This window comes from Cinclus cinclus, chromosome 21, assembly GCF_963662255.1.
Source record: "Cinclus cinclus chromosome 21, bCinCin1.1, whole genome shotgun sequence".
NCBI lineage: Eukaryota > Metazoa > Chordata > Aves > Passeriformes > Cinclidae > Cinclus > Cinclus cinclus.
Window position 1 is genome coordinate 558,543 of NC_085066.1, and position 18,649 is coordinate 577,191.

At 39.7% G+C, this 18,649-nt stretch overlaps 1 protein-coding gene across 1 annotated transcript in view; it reads left to right on the top strand.

Moving 5' to 3' along the window:
- Positions 1-18,649, top strand: part of HECW2 (HECT, C2 and WW domain containing E3 ubiquitin protein ligase 2) — a 92,378-nt gene that overhangs the window by 32,814 nt on the left and 40,915 nt on the right. Inside the window, exons 3-8 of the mRNA XM_062506594.1 lie at positions 5,095-5,189; positions 9,043-9,118; positions 10,900-11,069; positions 13,555-13,697; positions 16,474-16,574; positions 17,124-18,464. Of these exons, the coding sequence (XP_062362578.1) occupies positions 5,095-5,189; positions 9,043-9,118; positions 10,900-11,069; positions 13,555-13,697; positions 16,474-16,574; positions 17,124-18,464 (1,926 nt within the window). The remainder of the gene's footprint in view (positions 1-5,094; positions 5,190-9,042; positions 9,119-10,899; positions 11,070-13,554; positions 13,698-16,473; positions 16,575-17,123; positions 18,465-18,649) is intronic.

Sequence of the window (18,649 nt, forward strand, 5' to 3'; positions counted from 1 at the left end):
CTCCTAGCTCTCTTTTTTGTCAAAAACTGATAGATGTCAAAGGAAAAAAAATACCAGTTTAATAACTGATCTTTATATACTTTTGGCTTTTAAGGGCTGCTTGTAACTAGAGGTATGAAAAGAGTTTAGTTTTTGTAATAGTTTTAACCATAACCATAGTTGTTAATGAATGTTCTTATGAATGGAATTCATTACTTGTATCCAGTCTTTATATTTTTACCATTTACAGTTTTACCAGTTAAATTCTGTAAAGGTCATGGCTTTCTCACATGGAATTGTTCTGAACCTGGAACATTCATCTGTGCAGTGCCCTGCAACCAGTGCCCTTTCAGTGGTCTGTCTGGGGACTCGTGGTTATTGTCCCTACTCTATTTATAGACATATTCATGGAGTTAGAAATACTTGTTATTCTTCTGCTGTTTTTTTATGTTGCCTCTTAACAGCTATTTTTGAATATCACAAGTAACTGAAACAGGATCAAGTCTTGTACTTTTGCATTTGTGGCAGACTTTGTTGACTTCCTTAAGCACGTAATATTCCAGTGTTTTGTTTTAAAGGTTAGATTATAACTAAATGCTTTGCCAAACAGGAGCATAGTAGTCAGTGCTCATGGCTGTAAATAAGAATCTTTGATGACAGCAAGTGAGGGGGGCTGGCAGGGATAGGGAGGCTCTGTTACCTGAACATGCATTTGTTCACATTCCCTTTGAAGCAGGTTAGATGGAAAGACCACTGGGACATAAGCATTTTCTGTTATTGATCTTACTTTAGCTAAAAAGCTTTCTGTAAGTCACTTTGTAGGTGGTTTGCCTAATGTTCCTGTAAAATAAATGTTATGATACACCTGCTGAGAGAGAGGGAAAGTACCTGGGGGCTGCCAGCTTTGGCCCTTGCGTTCTGCTGCTGTGTTTGCTACTGCCCAGTAGGAGGTAATCCGAAATGCACACGCTGAAAGTGATGCAGAGAAGAGAATGTTAAATGTCCAAACAGAAATGTTGAGTTCACTGAACTGTCACTCTATGGAAAAGTGGCAGGACATGCAGAACACTGCTAAATTTCTGCAGTTGTCTATCAGGTTCAGATGGGAAAAAATAGGATTTAACACAGTTGCTTTTGCACGGATTGCATCTCCCTTTATAGCTTTGTAAAGCGTGAATGTGAATGACTTCATTTGTTCTAGTTTTCTTAAATAAGTTTTTCAGGACATGCTCTCATATTTTTCCAATGAGTTACTGTGCTGTCAGCTTTTTCCCTGGTGAATGTTGGAGGACATATGTTTCTGTCTGCAGAGAGCCATGGATTCAGCCCAAGTACCTTCTGGGCACTCAGCTGCAGTGGCCAGGAAGTTTTAGCTGCTGTGCAGGTTCCATACAGTGAACTGGGAGCACTGCTTTGCTCCACAGACTATTGTATTCCTGCACAGATTTGACTTCATTTTGGAGATATGTCTGGGATGATTGCACCTCTAATATTGGTGTTTTGTTTGAATGGGTCTGTCTGGAGCAAGCTGTTCTTAAGCAAACACACCTGCTTTCCTGCATTATTAGTCTCCTGGCAAGAATGCATTCTCCAAGGATTATGCTCATGTATTTATGTATTCTTAAAATCTTTCTTTCATTAAGCATTCTTTTGATGGGCAAGGGCAAAGTATTAAAGGCAGTAAAAAAGTGGTTAATGAGGAACTTTGGGGAATTAGTGCTGTTTTAAACCCAAGCTGTTATTTAGTGTAAGCTGATCCCTTTATTATTGAAGAGGAAAAAGTATATGGTCCATAGAGGTAGCAGCACTATAATTTCATGCAGGTGTTCTTTTGAAATTCAAATACCAATGTTTGAGTCCCAGAAATCTTTACTGATTCCAACATTTTTGTGTAAATGTTGGAGCTATAAGACTGTGGTTATGAAATGGTAACAGCTATTAGCTTTAAAAGAAGGTGATCACGGTTTCACAATTTTCTGATTAATGAACATACATATCACTTGTTATAACTGTGATAACTTTGAAGGAATTGTAGATTCCCCAGTTTAATTTTTGGCTTATTTTTAATTAAAGAAGTAATTTACTGTAGTCTGTATGATGTCTGGAGGAATGTCAAGAGGTCATGTGTAGTATAAAAAATACATTAATTTTTCCCATGAATGAAACTTCTTTTGTATTCTGAAACATTCTATTTTCTTTAATGATGCAACAAATCTGATCCTGTGGTCAGGTACAGATGTCTTTCCTTTGCTGGGTTTGCTGCTCTTAACATTTTCATTAGGGATCCCACGCAAAGCAATCTCATTAACCAGTTGAGGAAGAATAAGTAGGAAAGAAAAAAGCGAAATGCAGATTTTCCCCTGAAGGCAACACATAAAAGCAAGATGGCAGGAGAAATTAAAGGAACTGGGAAAACTCTGTAGGTGACACATGCCAATGTGCATTCTGGGTGTGGAATAGTTCAAAGGAAAACTGTGTGTTAAGATGGTAATGAACTAATTTCTCAAAATATTGAAGTCCTGTTTGCAGATAATTGAACTTTTGCTGAAGAAGTTTGTGTGTTTATGGGACCTTAGAACACATCTCAGCACACCACCTGTAACTATCAGGAACAGCCACAGATACTTGTTTACAGTATATCTAGAAGTAAGAAATTCCTCAGTCATCAGGAAAAACCTCTTCTAATCAAGACTTTTTTTTTTTTCCTGATAGTACAGCACAAGAGATGTCAAAAAGCTACATCCTCAGCTGCTTTGAACTTACAGGGTTCTTCTGAGATTTCTTCTGTTAACATTAACTGCAGTTTCTAGCATTACTAGCCAAGAAAAGAAACACTTCGTTGTCTCTCATCCTGTGAAGTGTTTGTATTGTTGTTGTGTATAAGATCCAGTCTTGCAAACCCATGTTCATTTTGACAACATCTGTGTGCATATGGTAGGTAGCACATCTCAGTTTCGTGCTGAATTTCAAGCACAGCTTCTCTTGTATCAATCCCACTGACACAGTGCTAACAGCAGATTTGCCATTTCTCTAAATGCATGTGTCGCTGCAGTGCAGTATAAAGCCCAAACTGAGCTTCTGCTGCCAAGTGGGAGAAGAATTCTCCATGAAATGTCTTTAAGTGCCCTGCTTTTTCTAATTATTTCCAGCAATAAGTCCTGAAGTTTGGTCTTTTGTTTGTTGGATTTTTTTTTTAAATTTATTGTACCTGAAAGGGATTGTCAGATCCATTTCTTGAATCAAGCACTATAGTATCACCAGCCATATACAGGTATTGAAAAGTACTGTATGCCTATAGAAGTCATTGAGAGAAAGAAAGAAATATGAGGATGCAAAACTTGTAGTATTGCATTTCAGCCTCTAGATAAATGTACCTGTCAGTGTAGTGAGAGTATTTGTCCACCATCACTTTATGGATTGTCTGTGGACAGAAGCAGCAGCTGGTAACCTTTCATTGCTAGGTTGTGTTCAAGTGATGAATTGAGAGATGATAGTCACAACAGAGTGGATAAACAACTTCAGAAACTCTCTGAAAAATTAAGCTTAGGTTACAATAAAAGTAAGCAATGCAGTAAAAGTAAGTAAGCAAGATAGCTGGAAATTGGAAGTCTTGGTGGAATAGTACATTGTCTTAACCATGCTCTCATGTAGCCATAATATGTTCCGAGTGTGAATAAGAGATGCTCAGGCTAGAGTTCTTGTTACTTAGTATGTACATTTTACAATGTGCAGCGTCCAGTACTTGATATAAATCCTCCCAGATTTTGCAAGTGCTGAACCTCTGATTTTATGTGAACTAGAAATTCTTGTGTGTCCTGGATATAAGCATTGTTGGCAGGTAAGCAGAATTGCTCAGCTCAGGAAGAAACTAACCGATAGTCCTGCCTGATGAGTTTTAGGTCTCATAAACCTTTGTAGGTGATTAGAAATCCTGTCTGCATTTCGAATTTTGCTGTAAAGCTTGTGTTAAATAGAGCATGTTTGGTCTGTGTGTGTGAACTCATCTGTGAGGAGGAGGAAGTGGGCTCAGCATCTTCTCCACCTCCTGATTCCCCGGAGGCACTGTCAGCCAGGCACTTTCCTTTGAAGGGTTGTTCTGAGGTGTCTCCTCTTTGTTCTGGGAGGAAGATAGTAAATAAATGTTGATCTGTAACTGCAGCAGATTTAAAAATAAATAATCCTTTTTTGGCTGAGCAGGCTTGCAGGGTGGGTTTCTGAATAGGGATAAATGGGAGTTTTATCTTGCAGTGATGAAATAACCTCAACCCTCAAGGAATCATGCCATATATGTCTCAAAATCTTATACTATATATATATATATATATATATATATATATATATATAAAAAAACTCAACATTTTGGTACTTCAGGACTACTGACATATTGTTAAACCAAGCAGAGGAGTTGAACTGCCAAGACTTTCATACACATCCTCTGTCTGAAGTGGCTGCTGTAATTCCTGCCTGCCATTGGCCATTGCTGTCTGCCTGTGGCCATCTCTGTACCCAGAGGTAAAACCCTCATCAGCCTTACACAGAGTTATCCCAATGGAGAAAGAAAACAGACATTGTTCCAGATAGGGAAAATCCCACAGGATCAAGGGCAGCCATAATTATAGCTGTTCTGCTTGGTTGGAAGAATGCAGAGGAACTACAGGGGAGGTCAGGCTTCAGTCAAACATAATACTCTTTTGTTTGCAGTAAATGCAGTTTAGCAAACAAAACTTTAATCAGTGGGACCAGAAACTTGGTGCAACATTTACCTTTCCTGTGTTATGATATATAAAGTGATTCCAGCTTCCTTCAGATACGTGTGTCATGTTCTTCCAAAGTCCAACAAAATCATCCTAGTGGCAAATGTCCCAGTATGCCTTTTCCAGGGCTGATGATATAGTAGCAGAAATACAAAGTGCAGAATTAGCTAAGTTATAATTTTTGTCTGTTAAATAACAGAAGGACCCAACACACAATGAGGATATAACCAGCAGCTCTATTTTTAATTTCCTGTCAGAATATTTCTGAAGACAGGTCACTGAATACTGGATCCTTTTGTTTTGTCTCTTTTGCCTAGGGTCAGTCATGAAGTGTTTAATGTGGTTTTTGTTTTCTTTTCAGCTGAAATAAAGATCTGTTTTAAATACTACCATGGTGTTAGTGGAGCCCTCCGAGCTACTACTCCATGTATCACTGTGAAAAACCCTGCTGTGATGGTGAGTTTAGCCTATTTGTTCATTGTATTTGTAAATGATTTATTGATAGGTCTTATAAAATGATGGTACTAATGACAGTATTAACTGTCAGAGCAACTCATCAGTATTTCTCCTATTTTTACTATTGACAGCAATGATTTTTCAAAAAAATGTGTTGCCTTACAAAAACTATAAAGCCTGGAAAGTGCTTTTCATGGTTTTGTACTGCTCATAATAAAGTAACAGTAAAAAGTTACTGGGCTTAACTGAAGTCTTCCATGGTAAGAATTTGACCTTGCCTGCCTTCAGTTTTTCGCTACTTAGTTTTCTGTAATTTAACACTGTAATAGAAATTTTTCTCACTGATTATGTAACTGAAACCATGTCCAGAGTCTCAGTTTCTTCCTATTTCTTAAATATTTCCTAATATTTGATATGAAACTGTTGCAGAGATAGCAATTGTTAGTATAAATGAAACTGGACAAAGCTCTGCTCTTGCAAAAATGACTGAATTCTTTGAGTGTTCATATACCATTGAAATTTAATAGTTCCCTGATTATCGAGAAGTATTGTTATGAGATTTGTTAAAGTTTTAGAGTTTTTTTAGTTGTTTAAGTAGCAGTGGAATAGTTAAAGCAGTGGCAGAAAAGACTTCCAAGCTTGTACTGTGGTGCTTTTACTGCAAGTAGTTTACCTAACAGGTTAGCTCTTCAGCTAAGCTTCAGCAGGGTTCACAGGGCATTTGATTTGTTGATGTTAGCTGCCAAATCTTTAAGATCACAACTGTCAGGGTGGTGTCCTGGCAACTGCAGCATTGAAGATGCAGTTAAGCACAAGTTACTCAGACTGAATAGCATTTATTCCGAACTTGTGCTTTTTCAATGTTGTGTATTATATACAAGTGCATGCTATGGTTATCTGACACTAAATGTGCTGTATATCTTAAGATACCAAATATGTGGGGGTTTTCTCTTAGAATTACAAACCTAGGTGATAGCATCATTTACTTTTCTGATCTTTGTCAGATCTCACTATGAGTAGCAGTTTCACAGATGAATACAGACTTGATACTTTACGGGAGAAAATGTGTCATAGTTAATGTGCCTGACAGCTGCTGCCTTTAATATCAATTTATAAACAAAAGGCAGTAAGGTGGTCTGATAGTGAACAAGAGGAAAAAATGCATCTCAAAATAATCCTCAGAATGGGCTGCCTGCACTATATCATTACTGAGAAGCAGAGTGATTATACTCTGGATGTAATGGAGAAACCAGTTGAACTTAGGTATTTGCTTGACCTTATGTTATCCACCAGTAGTTCTGAGATTCATTGAACAAAAGGACATATGAATTTCTGTCATCTTAAAGTATGCATTTAATGACTTGGTAGCTACCTGGAGATCTGTCTTTCAGAGTCATGGTAATTCTTGAAGGCATATACCAGCTGTTGCTGTTTAAATTTCTTATCTTTGAAAGGTAACACAGGGTCCTGAGTATCGTACAGAATTCATACACCTGCTAGAAGGGGTAATTTATATAAACATTTTTTTTTGCCTTAACAGTGCAGACTTCCAGAAATAGTGAGCTGTTAGTTTTCCTGATGAGAATATTGTATGACAGTTCAGATGATACTTCCTAAAAATGTCATACTGGGTTAGTTACGTGTAAGTAATCCTATTGTTAAACATTAAAACCTCACTCTGTTTCCATGGTTTTGGTGTTGAGCTTAAGCACAGTGCAGTAGAGGTCCCTGAGTTCTCTTGGTACTGGTTCTGTCTGTCATTAGAGAAATGCTGTTTGAGAAAGTGGTAAGTGTCATGGTCTGCTCACTCTACCTTTTTATGGTGCAATAAATTCCTTGCTTACTGGATTTTCTCATACTGATGTTGTATCACACCAGGTATTTCAGTCCATCATCTTTTTGGGTAAGCAGCTAACATGCTATTGTGTTACTTTGGCTCAGAAGATAGAAGGCCTGATGGAGCCTTCAGAAGCACTGTGTTACACCAGATGACATGGCCTTTGTGCTGCAAAACTCTGTGTGTGCTGGGATTAAATTTTTCACTTGGTGCAGAGGAATTGAAGCTGCTGTTTAGGTCATAATGGAACAAATAAAGATTATATAGAAAAGTCACGGAAGTGCTATGGAACACTGTCACCATTCATGCTATTATAGCTGAATTGTGGGCAAATTCCATTTTCTATAATGTGAAGTTATGATTAGCAATAAGAATTGTATTACTTGAAAGGAATCTGACTTGCAGCAGAAAAATAGGTATCGAATGGGGAAGGCCTTTTTGTTGGTGAGTAACATTTTTAACAAGGAAAACAGTGTTTGCTGAAATAAGCACAAAAGAGGAAACTGGAATTCCTGTGTCCTGAATGACAGCATCACTGTCACAGTGGGATGTACCCCACGCTGCTTCCGTGGTATCTGTCTGTAGACAAGGGGACAGTGATCCAGCTGGAATTAACCCATTGCTTTTGATGCCTTCATAATTTTGCTACCACCTGTCACTGCTTATGCATTTGTACAAAATCACTCGCATAATAATGTCATGCTGGGTGGAAAAGGGATAGTTCTGAGTGCTCTGGCGAGACTGGTCTTGCCCTGAGAAGTGGGAAGTGCCCCTGAAGCCAGCAGTGAGGGAAGGGAATGGGCTGGCTGGCAAGTGGCATGGTGTGTCCCCTAACAGGACTTCTGAGGCCCACAGGGATGTCAGGCTCCAACATCATGGCTGTTCCTTCATCACTTTGTCTGGAGAAACCTACACGTTTGCTAATTGCAATGAAATTCCAATTGCCGATCATTGTGGGAAGTATTTGAAATTATACTATTAAGTAACTGGAAGCAATGTAAAAAGGAATGATGACGTGTTCGATGAATGCAAAGAGGCTTCCCTGCAGCCATTGCAGCTCCAGAGTCATTTATCCTTCTGGTGACTTCAAACCACTGCTCAGCTGCTCGGGGTTGCCTCACATTCTTCATCTATGCACACAGGTGTGCCCATTTTTATTCAGTTTATTTGCATCATTGAATAGATCAGACCCTGCTCCATCACTGGTATTAATCCTCAGTGCTGTGTTTAGCTCAAACTTTTTCTGTGTCACTTCTCCTGCCTGGGAGTGAGTGCAGTGCCTGCCCAGGGATCCATTTGTCTTCAAAGATCTCTCCACTGATGTCTCCGTGATAAATTATTTGGCTGGATGCACATCTCCTCTGTCTTGAAAGACAAATCCTTCTGCTAGTTGAAAGAGACACATTAATACATGAGAAACTTTTATTCTGAAGTAGTGCTTTACCTAATGAGGGATTTTGGTGGAAACCAAACCTCAAAATCTGTGAAGCTTAAGCTTTTAGACCACATTTAGATGTCTGATGCGCTTTTCTGTTTAAAAGGAGCTTTTGTTAACAGAGCTGAAAGCTTTTTTAGTCTCTCTTTGATCTCTTTGCCTTTTTTTTTTTTTGTTGCACACTAAGTTATCTATTTGTGGAAAGTGGCAAAAGTTCCATCTGCTGTCACTGGACAGCTCAGTGCTTTGATCTGTGTTACAAATCCATACTGTTGTTTGTTATTTTACAAGAGGGAAAGCTGTAAAAGATCGGTTTTCTCTGATTAATATTGTCTCTATGTGTATTAGCCTATACATGTTCTGTTTGGAAGATTTGGGCTACTGGTATGTTAGCACTGTGGGACATAAATAATAGATATTTTGCTCTAAACTAATGCTGTGGCTGAGCCTGTCTATGGTAAAAAGGCAGTATTTGGTCAGATCATTCCCTAGCATAGTACCTTAAAATGTTATTGTCCTCAGGCATGTACAAAGCAGATGAAAACTTCTGTGATATATATATATTTTTTTCTCCTCTTCAGATGGGAGTAGAAGGCACGGATGAAGGTGCTTCTGGAGCCCAGCACTCCAGGAAATTGGTCAGCTTTACCCTATCAGGTAAAAAGCAACATTTCTCTGTGTTTCACAAATTATTGTTTTAAGAAAGTAAGTTGCTGTTCTAAATAACATCAAAGATGGAATGCTTTTCTTCTTTAGCCTCTGTAGGAGCACACTCTAGTGGCTTGAAAGATGTCATTTCTTTAGAACTTCTGTTTGTTGAAAACCAGCCAGAATCATGGATCTGCAGGAGTGAAAGAAATTGTTTTGATATATCCCACCACGAAAAATTAAGGGAAATTTCCAGTTTGCACAAGGGACAGTTCCTCTCAGATTGAAGAGTGGAAAACAAGTAATTAAAATGCAGTCTGGCTCCACCACTTCGAAAAAAGCAGTAGCTGCAAATGGTGGTTTAGGAAGGGGAAAAATATTTCACTTGTAAGAGAGCTAAGCTGTCACTACAGTGAGATAGCTGTAGGGGTGCAGTCTACCAGCTTCACTTGTTTTGATTAGCACTTTATTCCAGGGAAATCTTGTGTGAGACAGAGGCATATTCAGCGTGAGCAAAGGCAAATGAAATTCACTTCTGAATCTTGAAGAGCTCCAATAAAAATTTGTAGAGATTGTAGAGGTAGAGCAGAAAAAAATCCACTGAAGTGGTCTTCCAGCAGTTACTTGAGACAGAGCTGATAGGTTGTACAGGCTCACACAGTGGATTGTACAAGTAATTCCTCTGTGAATCTGAAAAACCTGGTTTGTTAAATGGACAGTTGTGATTCTGCCTGAGGTGTCCCATGAAGCAGTTTTGAGAGGTGTATTAACTGATGGGCTTGTAACACGAGTCCTGTAATGTTTTTGGGTTGTTCATTTTTCACATGACTTTTTATTTCATCGTGTTTCTATTGTGTGGCTTAATTCTGAATATTGTGTAGGATTTTATTTTTTTTTTTTTTACCAAATCCACAGGTATGGCATTTAATTTTAGAGCAGTGAATTCTGCCTGCATGAACTGTATATGCCAGATGCATTGCAGCATGCAGCAAACTGGTGTAGTTAATGGAAAAAGACACAATCTTGTGCTTCAGCAAACCTACAAAGAACAGAGGAATATTCTACAGTTAAGTTTAAAATCTAATATTATATAAAAAACGGCCTCTTTATTTTTGTTGTTGCTGAAGCTTGCGCTATCGTTCAAGTCCTTAGTCATGACAATACGCTCCTGAGGAAATTATTGTTTAAGTTGGGAGGGCTGCAGTACTGAGGTTTCCCTAGGAAGAAAGAAGCCTTTTCAGAAAACTTTGCCTCCTTTTTTGTGTGAGATGAATTATCTGCTCTGTTGTGAAAAAATTGCATCATGGCAGACTTGGTAAGGTATATTTATCAAAGACTGAACTTTTGGGAAATGTCTGTTTGCTGCATTACCTCCCATACAGTTTTTTATCTCTCCTCCTCATCCAGAAACAAAACAAGTACTGTGTGATTCATTTTGGTCCGTTTCTCTTGGGATTTCTTTTCTTTCTATGAGTGGAAATACCGTAGATACCTTACTGGGAAAAGCATTTATAGGTGAGCTACAAGTTTATGCTTTCTGTTTTACAAATAACTGGAGGCTCAAATGTAGGTGAGGAAGTAGATACTTTTCTTCCTTACGTTCTTTTGGGAAAACACTTGATTTCCTGTTGTACACTGGATCCAGTTAATGTGTGAGTACTTTTAAGTTGCTTTATATAGTAATCTATGGTGAATTGATTTCCTGGGTCATATTTTAGAAATACACAACTTTGTGAACTAACTTTAATTTACTCAGTTCCTCTTACCTTCCTTCTTGTTTTGGTTTATAGATATTAGAGCAGCTGGACTTAAAAAGGGCATGTTCTTCAACCCTGATCCTTATCTCAAGATGTCCATTCAGCCGGGCAAGAAAAGTACATTTCCTACGTTTGCTCACCATGGCCAGGAAAGAAGGTCGACTATTGTCAGTAACACAACTAATCCTGTTTGGCACAGAGAGGTAAAGTGTCCCTTTTGAGAGCTGTCTGCCAGCTGATGCAGTGTACCAGGCTTGCATTTTCTCCTCATGCATTAGTCCTCACCCTCTGAAAGCCGTGAGCTTCTTTTGCAGCTAGGTATTTAAAGTGACACAGAAATTTTAGTAATTTTAGGAACCCTGTTGATGGATAGAAACAGTTATCATCTGCATAGTAAAGCTAGGTATTTAAGCTGTTGGCAGGTTTTCATTCCCTTCTCTGCTAAAAAAAGCTGAACTCACTTAGCCACCCTGTAGATCTCTTGAAATAGCAAAAATAAATTAATTAAAGTTGGATTATTTATTGTGAGAAGACTTTTTAAGTGAGGTTACACTACATGAACATTTTTGCTCAGTGATTGCAACAACTGTTCATTTGGAAAAGGTATTTTCGTGGTGTGTAGCAAGTGACAACTTTTCAGTTTTGTCAGGCTGAGGGGATGCTCTTTGATGTAGCCCCTGCAAGCTATGCCTTGCAGGAAGGAAAACCCAGGTAGGTGTTAGAGCAGCACTCAGCAAGGGGGGCAGACAGGTAGTCTGGCAGAAGCCAGTTTGCCAAATGTGCTTGAATTGGGTAAACTGTGCAGATCCCATGGAAGGAAATCAGTCCCACAGCTGTCATTGAATGCAGGAGAGCCAAATCTGTGCTTTTGAAGATAGTTTTTAAGTGAAACTGCTGACACACATCCACAGCCCTTTCAGGATTGGCAAGCCTGTACTGTGGTGAATGTTAATGTGTTCTTTAGGAAGATAAAAATTGAGTAGGCTTTGGGAAATGTTTCCACAAATCACAAAGCAAACAAGCAGTAAAGCAGAACTGAGCAGGGCCAGCATTAGTACTGCCCCGGGGTGCTTGGCTGTGGGAAAGACTGTACATGTGAATAGTGTTAAAATCTTTTAGAAAATCAAAGTTTGGATCGCTACACTGACTCTTCAGCTTTCTGTCTGTCCACCTATCCAGAAGCTAGAAAGAAAATTTACTTCCCCCCTCCCCTTTTTTTTTCCCTCCTCCTGTTCTCCTTGGTTTTGAAGCTTATTAGAAAAGATAATGTTTACTGGTGCACACATTGTATCAGCTTGCTTTAGCTGCTGAATCCTCCCTGAGCAATGCTCTGACAACAGCAGTTATGATCCCATTACATATTTTGTCCTAGTGGTGCAGGATTGATCCTGTTTTATATCTAATACTTTCTGCAAAGTAATTTGCAATATTATAGCAAACCAAGAATGACAAATTTTTAAATTGTGTTTATCAGAGGAACCCAGTTGTGACAGTTGTCCAGCATGAGGAAGGGATTTTATTCCTGACCCAAGTTTAATTGGTTTTTTTGAAGATGTTTATCTAATGCCTACAGCTGAACTGAAGAGCTATTTCTCCTGTTGTTCATTGTTTAGTATATCTTTGGCTACCTAACCACATGTGTATTAGGCATTGTGCACATTAGGTTGTGGTTTGCTCACAGGTCATAAGTGTGACAGATAGTGTAAGTATAACCAGATGACCCTGCTTTTTCTGAGTAGGTTATGCCATACTTTGCTTGCTTATTTGGAATATCTTAAAATCTAGATGACAAATACAAATTTTGGGTTCCTAAGCTTGTTTTCCTAATGAATTTATCATCACACTATATGTATGAGTGTATGTCTGCCAACACGCTTGCTTAACATTTGCCCTGTACCACTAACAAATCTTTTGGCCATCTTTGGGCAGACTTGACAGAGCAGTACAGATCTAAGAGATTAAATACTCACAAAATGCATGAAAATGAAAGCTGAAGAGAGTAACTCTGTTAATGTTCCCGTATAGGGAAAGGTGGAAGAAGGATTTTACCAGACATCAAGAAATCTGTAAATTAGCACCACATTGTTTAAAGGCCCCAAGTGCAGGAAAAGGTTCTCTTGGAGTTTGCTGAGAAGATTTGTCAATGTTGAGGTGAAACTCCATAGAAAATTCTCCTCCTCTAGTAATGCTGCTCCTGAATGTACTGCATACACATTGCCCTTTTGACTTCCTATCTTGCATACAAAACATGAATGCAAAGCATGGTGTTGGGGGGGAAATTCTGAGCACAGCCTGGAGTGAGACATTTACTTTCTTCCTCCTGCATTGACCTGACAGAGTACAGCAAGGATTCCTTCTCTTTTTTACTTTCCCCTGTGCAAATAGAAGCAAACAGTAGGATAGATGGTGTTCTACTTTCTGACATAGACCCTGAAAGTGCTTTTATCCAGTGCAGTTTCTTACTGAGCAGTTCTTTTCAAGGAACAGCAGAAGGGAACAGGGAACAGTAAAAAGCTAGTTACATATGCAAAAATTCATTAATAAATGATGTTCATATTATTTTGACATGTAGAAACTGCTGTCATCAGTCACTACTTTTGGAGTTCGCTGCACATTAGTAGTAATTAAGTACATTCTTTCTGAATAAAGGTGTATTGATATGGTGTCAAATATGTTCTTTCCTTCCAGAAATATTCTTTTGTTGCACTTCTAACAGATGTCCTGGAAATTGAGGTTAAAGACAAATTTGCCAAGAGTCGTCCGATCATCAAGCGCTTCCTTGGGAAGTTAACCATACCTGTTCAGAGACTGTTGGAGAGACATGCAATTGGGTAAAGGAATACATTCTTAATGCTGACTTGTATTCAGTAGGGAGACTCAGCATCTGGGATACTGAGAGCAAAGAGCAGCAGCCTTTCTGGCTTACTGGTATAGACCAGCAAATTTTTGCTACATCTGTACTAAGAAATATATTGTAATTTTAATAGCTTTATTTCCTGACTGGAAAATGGCAATGCTTCTAGCCCTGTCCTGAATACATGTACCCATGTTTGTGTTAATGTTTGTCTATCTTTTTTTTTTTCAGCTTAATTTCTTTACATAAAAAATGTTATTCACAAGAAATGCTACCCTCTGGCTAACTAGTCAAGAAGCAAGGCATTATCACAATGCTACATGGTTGTGTGCAAATCTTTTAGAACAAGCAGGTATAATTGACTGACTTCTACAGCTGAAGTCTTCTTAATTGTCATTTCAGTAATCAGAGGAGTAGTATCCCTTCAGTGAATTGGCCAGAACTGCAAGGCTGTGACTCCTTATTTTTCAGAGTGCTTTTAGTACTACACAATTACAATTGCCTGTCATGAATAGCTCACTGATGGGACTCAAAATTTGCCTGTTGTGCATGCCTTTTGTAAAGGCCTTGCCTCAAAGTTTGCTCAAGTTAATGTGTCTCCATTGACTTCAAAAAGCCACTGGATTAGGCCCACAAGAAATGATGGTGAAATTAAATGCATATTTTCTTCTTTAAAGTTTAAGGGCATGGCAGTGTCATCAAACTTACACAATCTGGCCTCCTTTTCCACAGATATCCCCTCAAAGTAACAAGTTGCATAAGGGGAGAAAATAAAATTCAGTTTGAAAACAGTTTTCAGCTTTACGTTTTCAAAATGGCATCTACATTGGTAAGTAAAGGAAGAATAAAATTGTAAGAGTAGCTTAAAATTTTGATAATACCTTCTGACACAGAATTTATTACAAACATTTTTTAAAAGAGCCTGTCCATTTATTTTGTAGTAGTATCCAAGAACAGTGGAGGTATATACACAATATAACTTTCCTAACAAGTGCCTCACCTTGAATTTGTGTTTGGTTGAACAAGCGGCTTTTTCTAATAAATTTGCACACTCCTATACACTCAGAAATAGCACCATGACACAGGCTGGTTTCACAGCCTGGTGCAGGGTGTTTATTTCCTTGCTAAACACCGAAATGTTTTTCTGCTCTGGGATTCCTGATATAGTAATTGTGGAAATTACCAGTTTGCTCTGTTAATCTGTTCTCACCATAGTTTTTTCAAACCACTAATCTTGAAGAAATTTCCTGTTTTCTTCTCCATGTTTTAGTTCTGTATATTTGATATATCAAATATATTTAGGAAAGGACAGTCAGTATAAGAAATATGTATTAAGAATATGAGTATTTGGGTGGTTTGCCATACTGCTGTTAGAACTGACATTAAATCTGTTTTGCCTCTTCATCTGTAATATACCTGTCCATTTTCAGTTTTTATGTAAAGACAGACAATATTTCACCAAAGGTCTTGCAAAGTAAAGTAGTGGTTAACGTAGATGTGAAGTAGAAATGTACCAAATATACACTTCGCTGCTAATGTGCTTTTTTTTTTTTTTTTTTTTTTGTTAAGCAGATATAACACCATCATTTTGGTGGTGTCAAGGATGATTTAAGATAAATTCTGCCCCACTTTTAGCTGTGGTCAAAGCTCACAAGTTTGTGTAATGAAATGGCCAGTGGCTTTTAATTTCCTGGAAAACATGATAAATAGGCATGAGAATCATCTAGAATTGATTCAGCTGAATACAGAGAAGGCACTGTTCATGACATGCCTTCCTCTGTTCTTGAGTGGCCTGGAGTAATATAAAGGATATGTAAAAACTGGAAATCTCATATATCTAACTGATGACTTGTAGTACAGAGGGATCTGTGACAGGTCCTGGAGACACTACTGCAGAGATCTTGTATCGTGCGGGCTATAGAGCAGAGAGGACAGGGGAGGCTGCTTGTCCTCTCAGGGCTTTTTTTCTCCCCTAAAAGTTTATGCAAACTGCTCCAGCTTATTTCAATAATAATTGCATTTGTTTTATTTTGCAGTAGGAGTGCTCCCAGTAAAGGAGAGGTGTTTGTACCAGTCTAAAGTTATTTGCATAAGTAACAATATTTCCTGTGGAGGTCTTTAGTAGCTCCATCTTCTTCCTTCAGCTGTCCCAGCTGTGCTGAGGGGAGCTGGGCTGTGAATTCTGGCTGTGCCTAAATAAAATTGTCAGCCTGGGATCTGATCCAAAGTCTCAAGCTGATATAAGTGTCTAATCTAGTCTGAGCCCCACTGAATTCAGTAATTCTTTAGAACATATTTAAAGATAAATTCAATCATTAGTAGCTTTTCTAAATCAGAACGTATAAGTGCTTTGTTGAACATGAAAAATTATGAAGTAACTATTTATGACTTTTGTCCATAGTAAAAAACCACAAGGGGGCAGAAAGGTTTTGTTAATTATAAAACATTGTGCTGGGGAAAGGAGGAGGTTAGGACAGAGGGATCTTTGCAGTTTGATTTCTTTAGAACTTAAGATATTTAGGGATGTATAAGAATTGGTGGGGCACAGTTGGTATTTGGAATTGATCAAACATAGTTACTGTTTTTAGGCTGCTTTATCTATTAACTAAAGGTATTTTACACCATTGTTGGTGTTTGTGCTTTCCCGTGAAAACTGGAGTATGTGGCTGATTCTAAGACCGTAATAGAAATTAAATACTGAAAACATGAAACCAGCAACAATTTTAAAAAACCCAGTATTTTTGGTTTTGCAGAGACCAGGTTCTCAGCTATAATCTTGGCAGAAGGCTCCCAGCTGATCATGTTAGTGGGTATCTCCAATTCAAAGTGGAAATCACATCTTCTGCTCATGAAGGTGAGAATTTGTCATTGATTTGGATCTCCAGATAGTTGTATGGAGGGATTTCCTATGTATTTCTGTGTCTAGGTTTTTCTGTTGTTGAGGACATAATATACTTTCTTATTCATGTATGGGCACCCTACTTCAGATTTTTTTTATTGGGATTCAAAATGTAGATATGGCAAGTACTGCCTTGGAGATGGCAGTTCCAAAACTACTAACACTTAGCATATTGTTTTTTATTTTCTTGGATAGATCCTAGATGAATCTGCTTATTCTCATTTTATGCTTAGCAGTGCTCTGTCTTTTGAAAGCAAAGTGGGAATCCTTTGAAGTCATACTGCACACCTCTTAGTTTTTCTATATCCTACAAAACAGTATAGACTTAGGCAGAGAAAATTCTCTACCTGATGTTCCAACACTGTAGATGCATTGTTATTTTGATTGAAGTTTCTTCCCTTCATTTTCTGATTGAAATAAGCAAGCATCTTCAAGGATGCACATTTTTATATAATTGAAGTAGAATTAACTATGTGTTTCTGGTCTGTGTTTCTGTCTCTGCAGATGCTTCACCAGAAACAGTTGGCACTTTGCTAGGAACAAACTCTGTAAATGGAGACTTGGGGAGCCCTTCTGATGATGAGGACATGCCAGCAGGACATCATGATACATCCACGGTGTGTTCCAATGGCCCAGTCTTTGAGGAATCTTCTGGAGACACAATCCTGAGACACTCTTTAAGGACTAGTAGGACTCTAGAGACAGACCAGGATGAGCTGACCTCTGGTGCTTCAAGATCATCCCCTCCCAGAGGCCGCCAGGACTCACTCAATGACTATCTCGATGCCATAGAACACAACAACCATCCCAGACCAGGGACATCTGCCTGCAGCGACCGTCCTCGAGGAGCCTCCCCAAAACTGAGGAGTAGCTTCCCTACTGACACAAGACTTAATGCTATGCTTCACATTGACTCGGATGAAGAGGAGCACGAGCTGCATCAAGACCTGGGTTTTCCATCTTCTTTGGAAGATGATGGTGGTTTAGTAATGCTTAGTGGTGCTACCAGAAACGTTGGAAAAAATGAAGTAAGTTCCTCATCAGATCAGGTAATGCCAGGGCCTGCAGGGAGCAAAAGGGTTTCAGCCTCTGATGATGCTCCTTTGCCATCAACTGATGACCAGCAAGATGCTCTCCCAGAGCTTCCAGCTCCGGAGGAAGGAGGTGAAAGCCTCCGGGGTTCTCAGGGGGAAGGCGCGGCGGAGCAGGCCGGCGGCGAGTGCCCTGCTCCTCCGCAGGCAGAGCAGGCTCCCGGCAGCGCGGACCCGGGAGCTGCGGAAGCCGCAGGGGGGGGCAGGAGGGGCGGCAGCGAAGCCGAGTCCATTGACCAAGGCTCGGAGCCTTCCCAGCTGTCGTCAGAGACGGAGCAGAGCGATCCCGCTCGCACCGAGAGCGTCAGCGAGGCCAGCACCCGGCCCGAGGGCGAGAGCGACGCCGAGGGCGCCGACAGCTCCTGCAACGAGAGCGCGACCGTGCGCCGCTCCTCCGTGGAAGCGCGCTGCTCCTCCTGCGAGAGCGCACCGCGTCCCGAAACTCCAGCCTTCTCCTCTCAGGAGGAAGAGGAGGGAGCCTCTGCCCCCGAGGCAGCCGCGGCAGAGCCGGGTGCCGAGGCGCAGGACTCTGCGAGCGCCGATGTCTCTCTGCCTGCGGTGCAGTTACCTCAGGAGGAGGCGCCCGAGGCTGAGGCGGGTGAGCTGCAGGACCAAGAGGAAGCAGAAGAGATCTGGCAGAGAAGAAGAAGCCTGCAGGCAGCAGCTGCCCAGAGCCAGTGTCAGGATGAAGAAATGGAGGGAGCACAGGCAGCTTGTGAGGGTGCCGCAGCACAGCTCGAAGGAGCTGTCGGAGGTAACAGCTGCAGGAGGCGCTCTCTGGAGTGACCTTACTGCGCCTGAAAACAAAGGTCGTTAATTTCTCAATTTCATCATCTTTCAAGAGTTTGTTTGTTTTGTTTTTTTTTTTTGTTCCTTTGAATTTATTTCTTTCTTCAACAGACTCTTGGAGGTTTCTGATCTAATGAAAAATCCAAACCT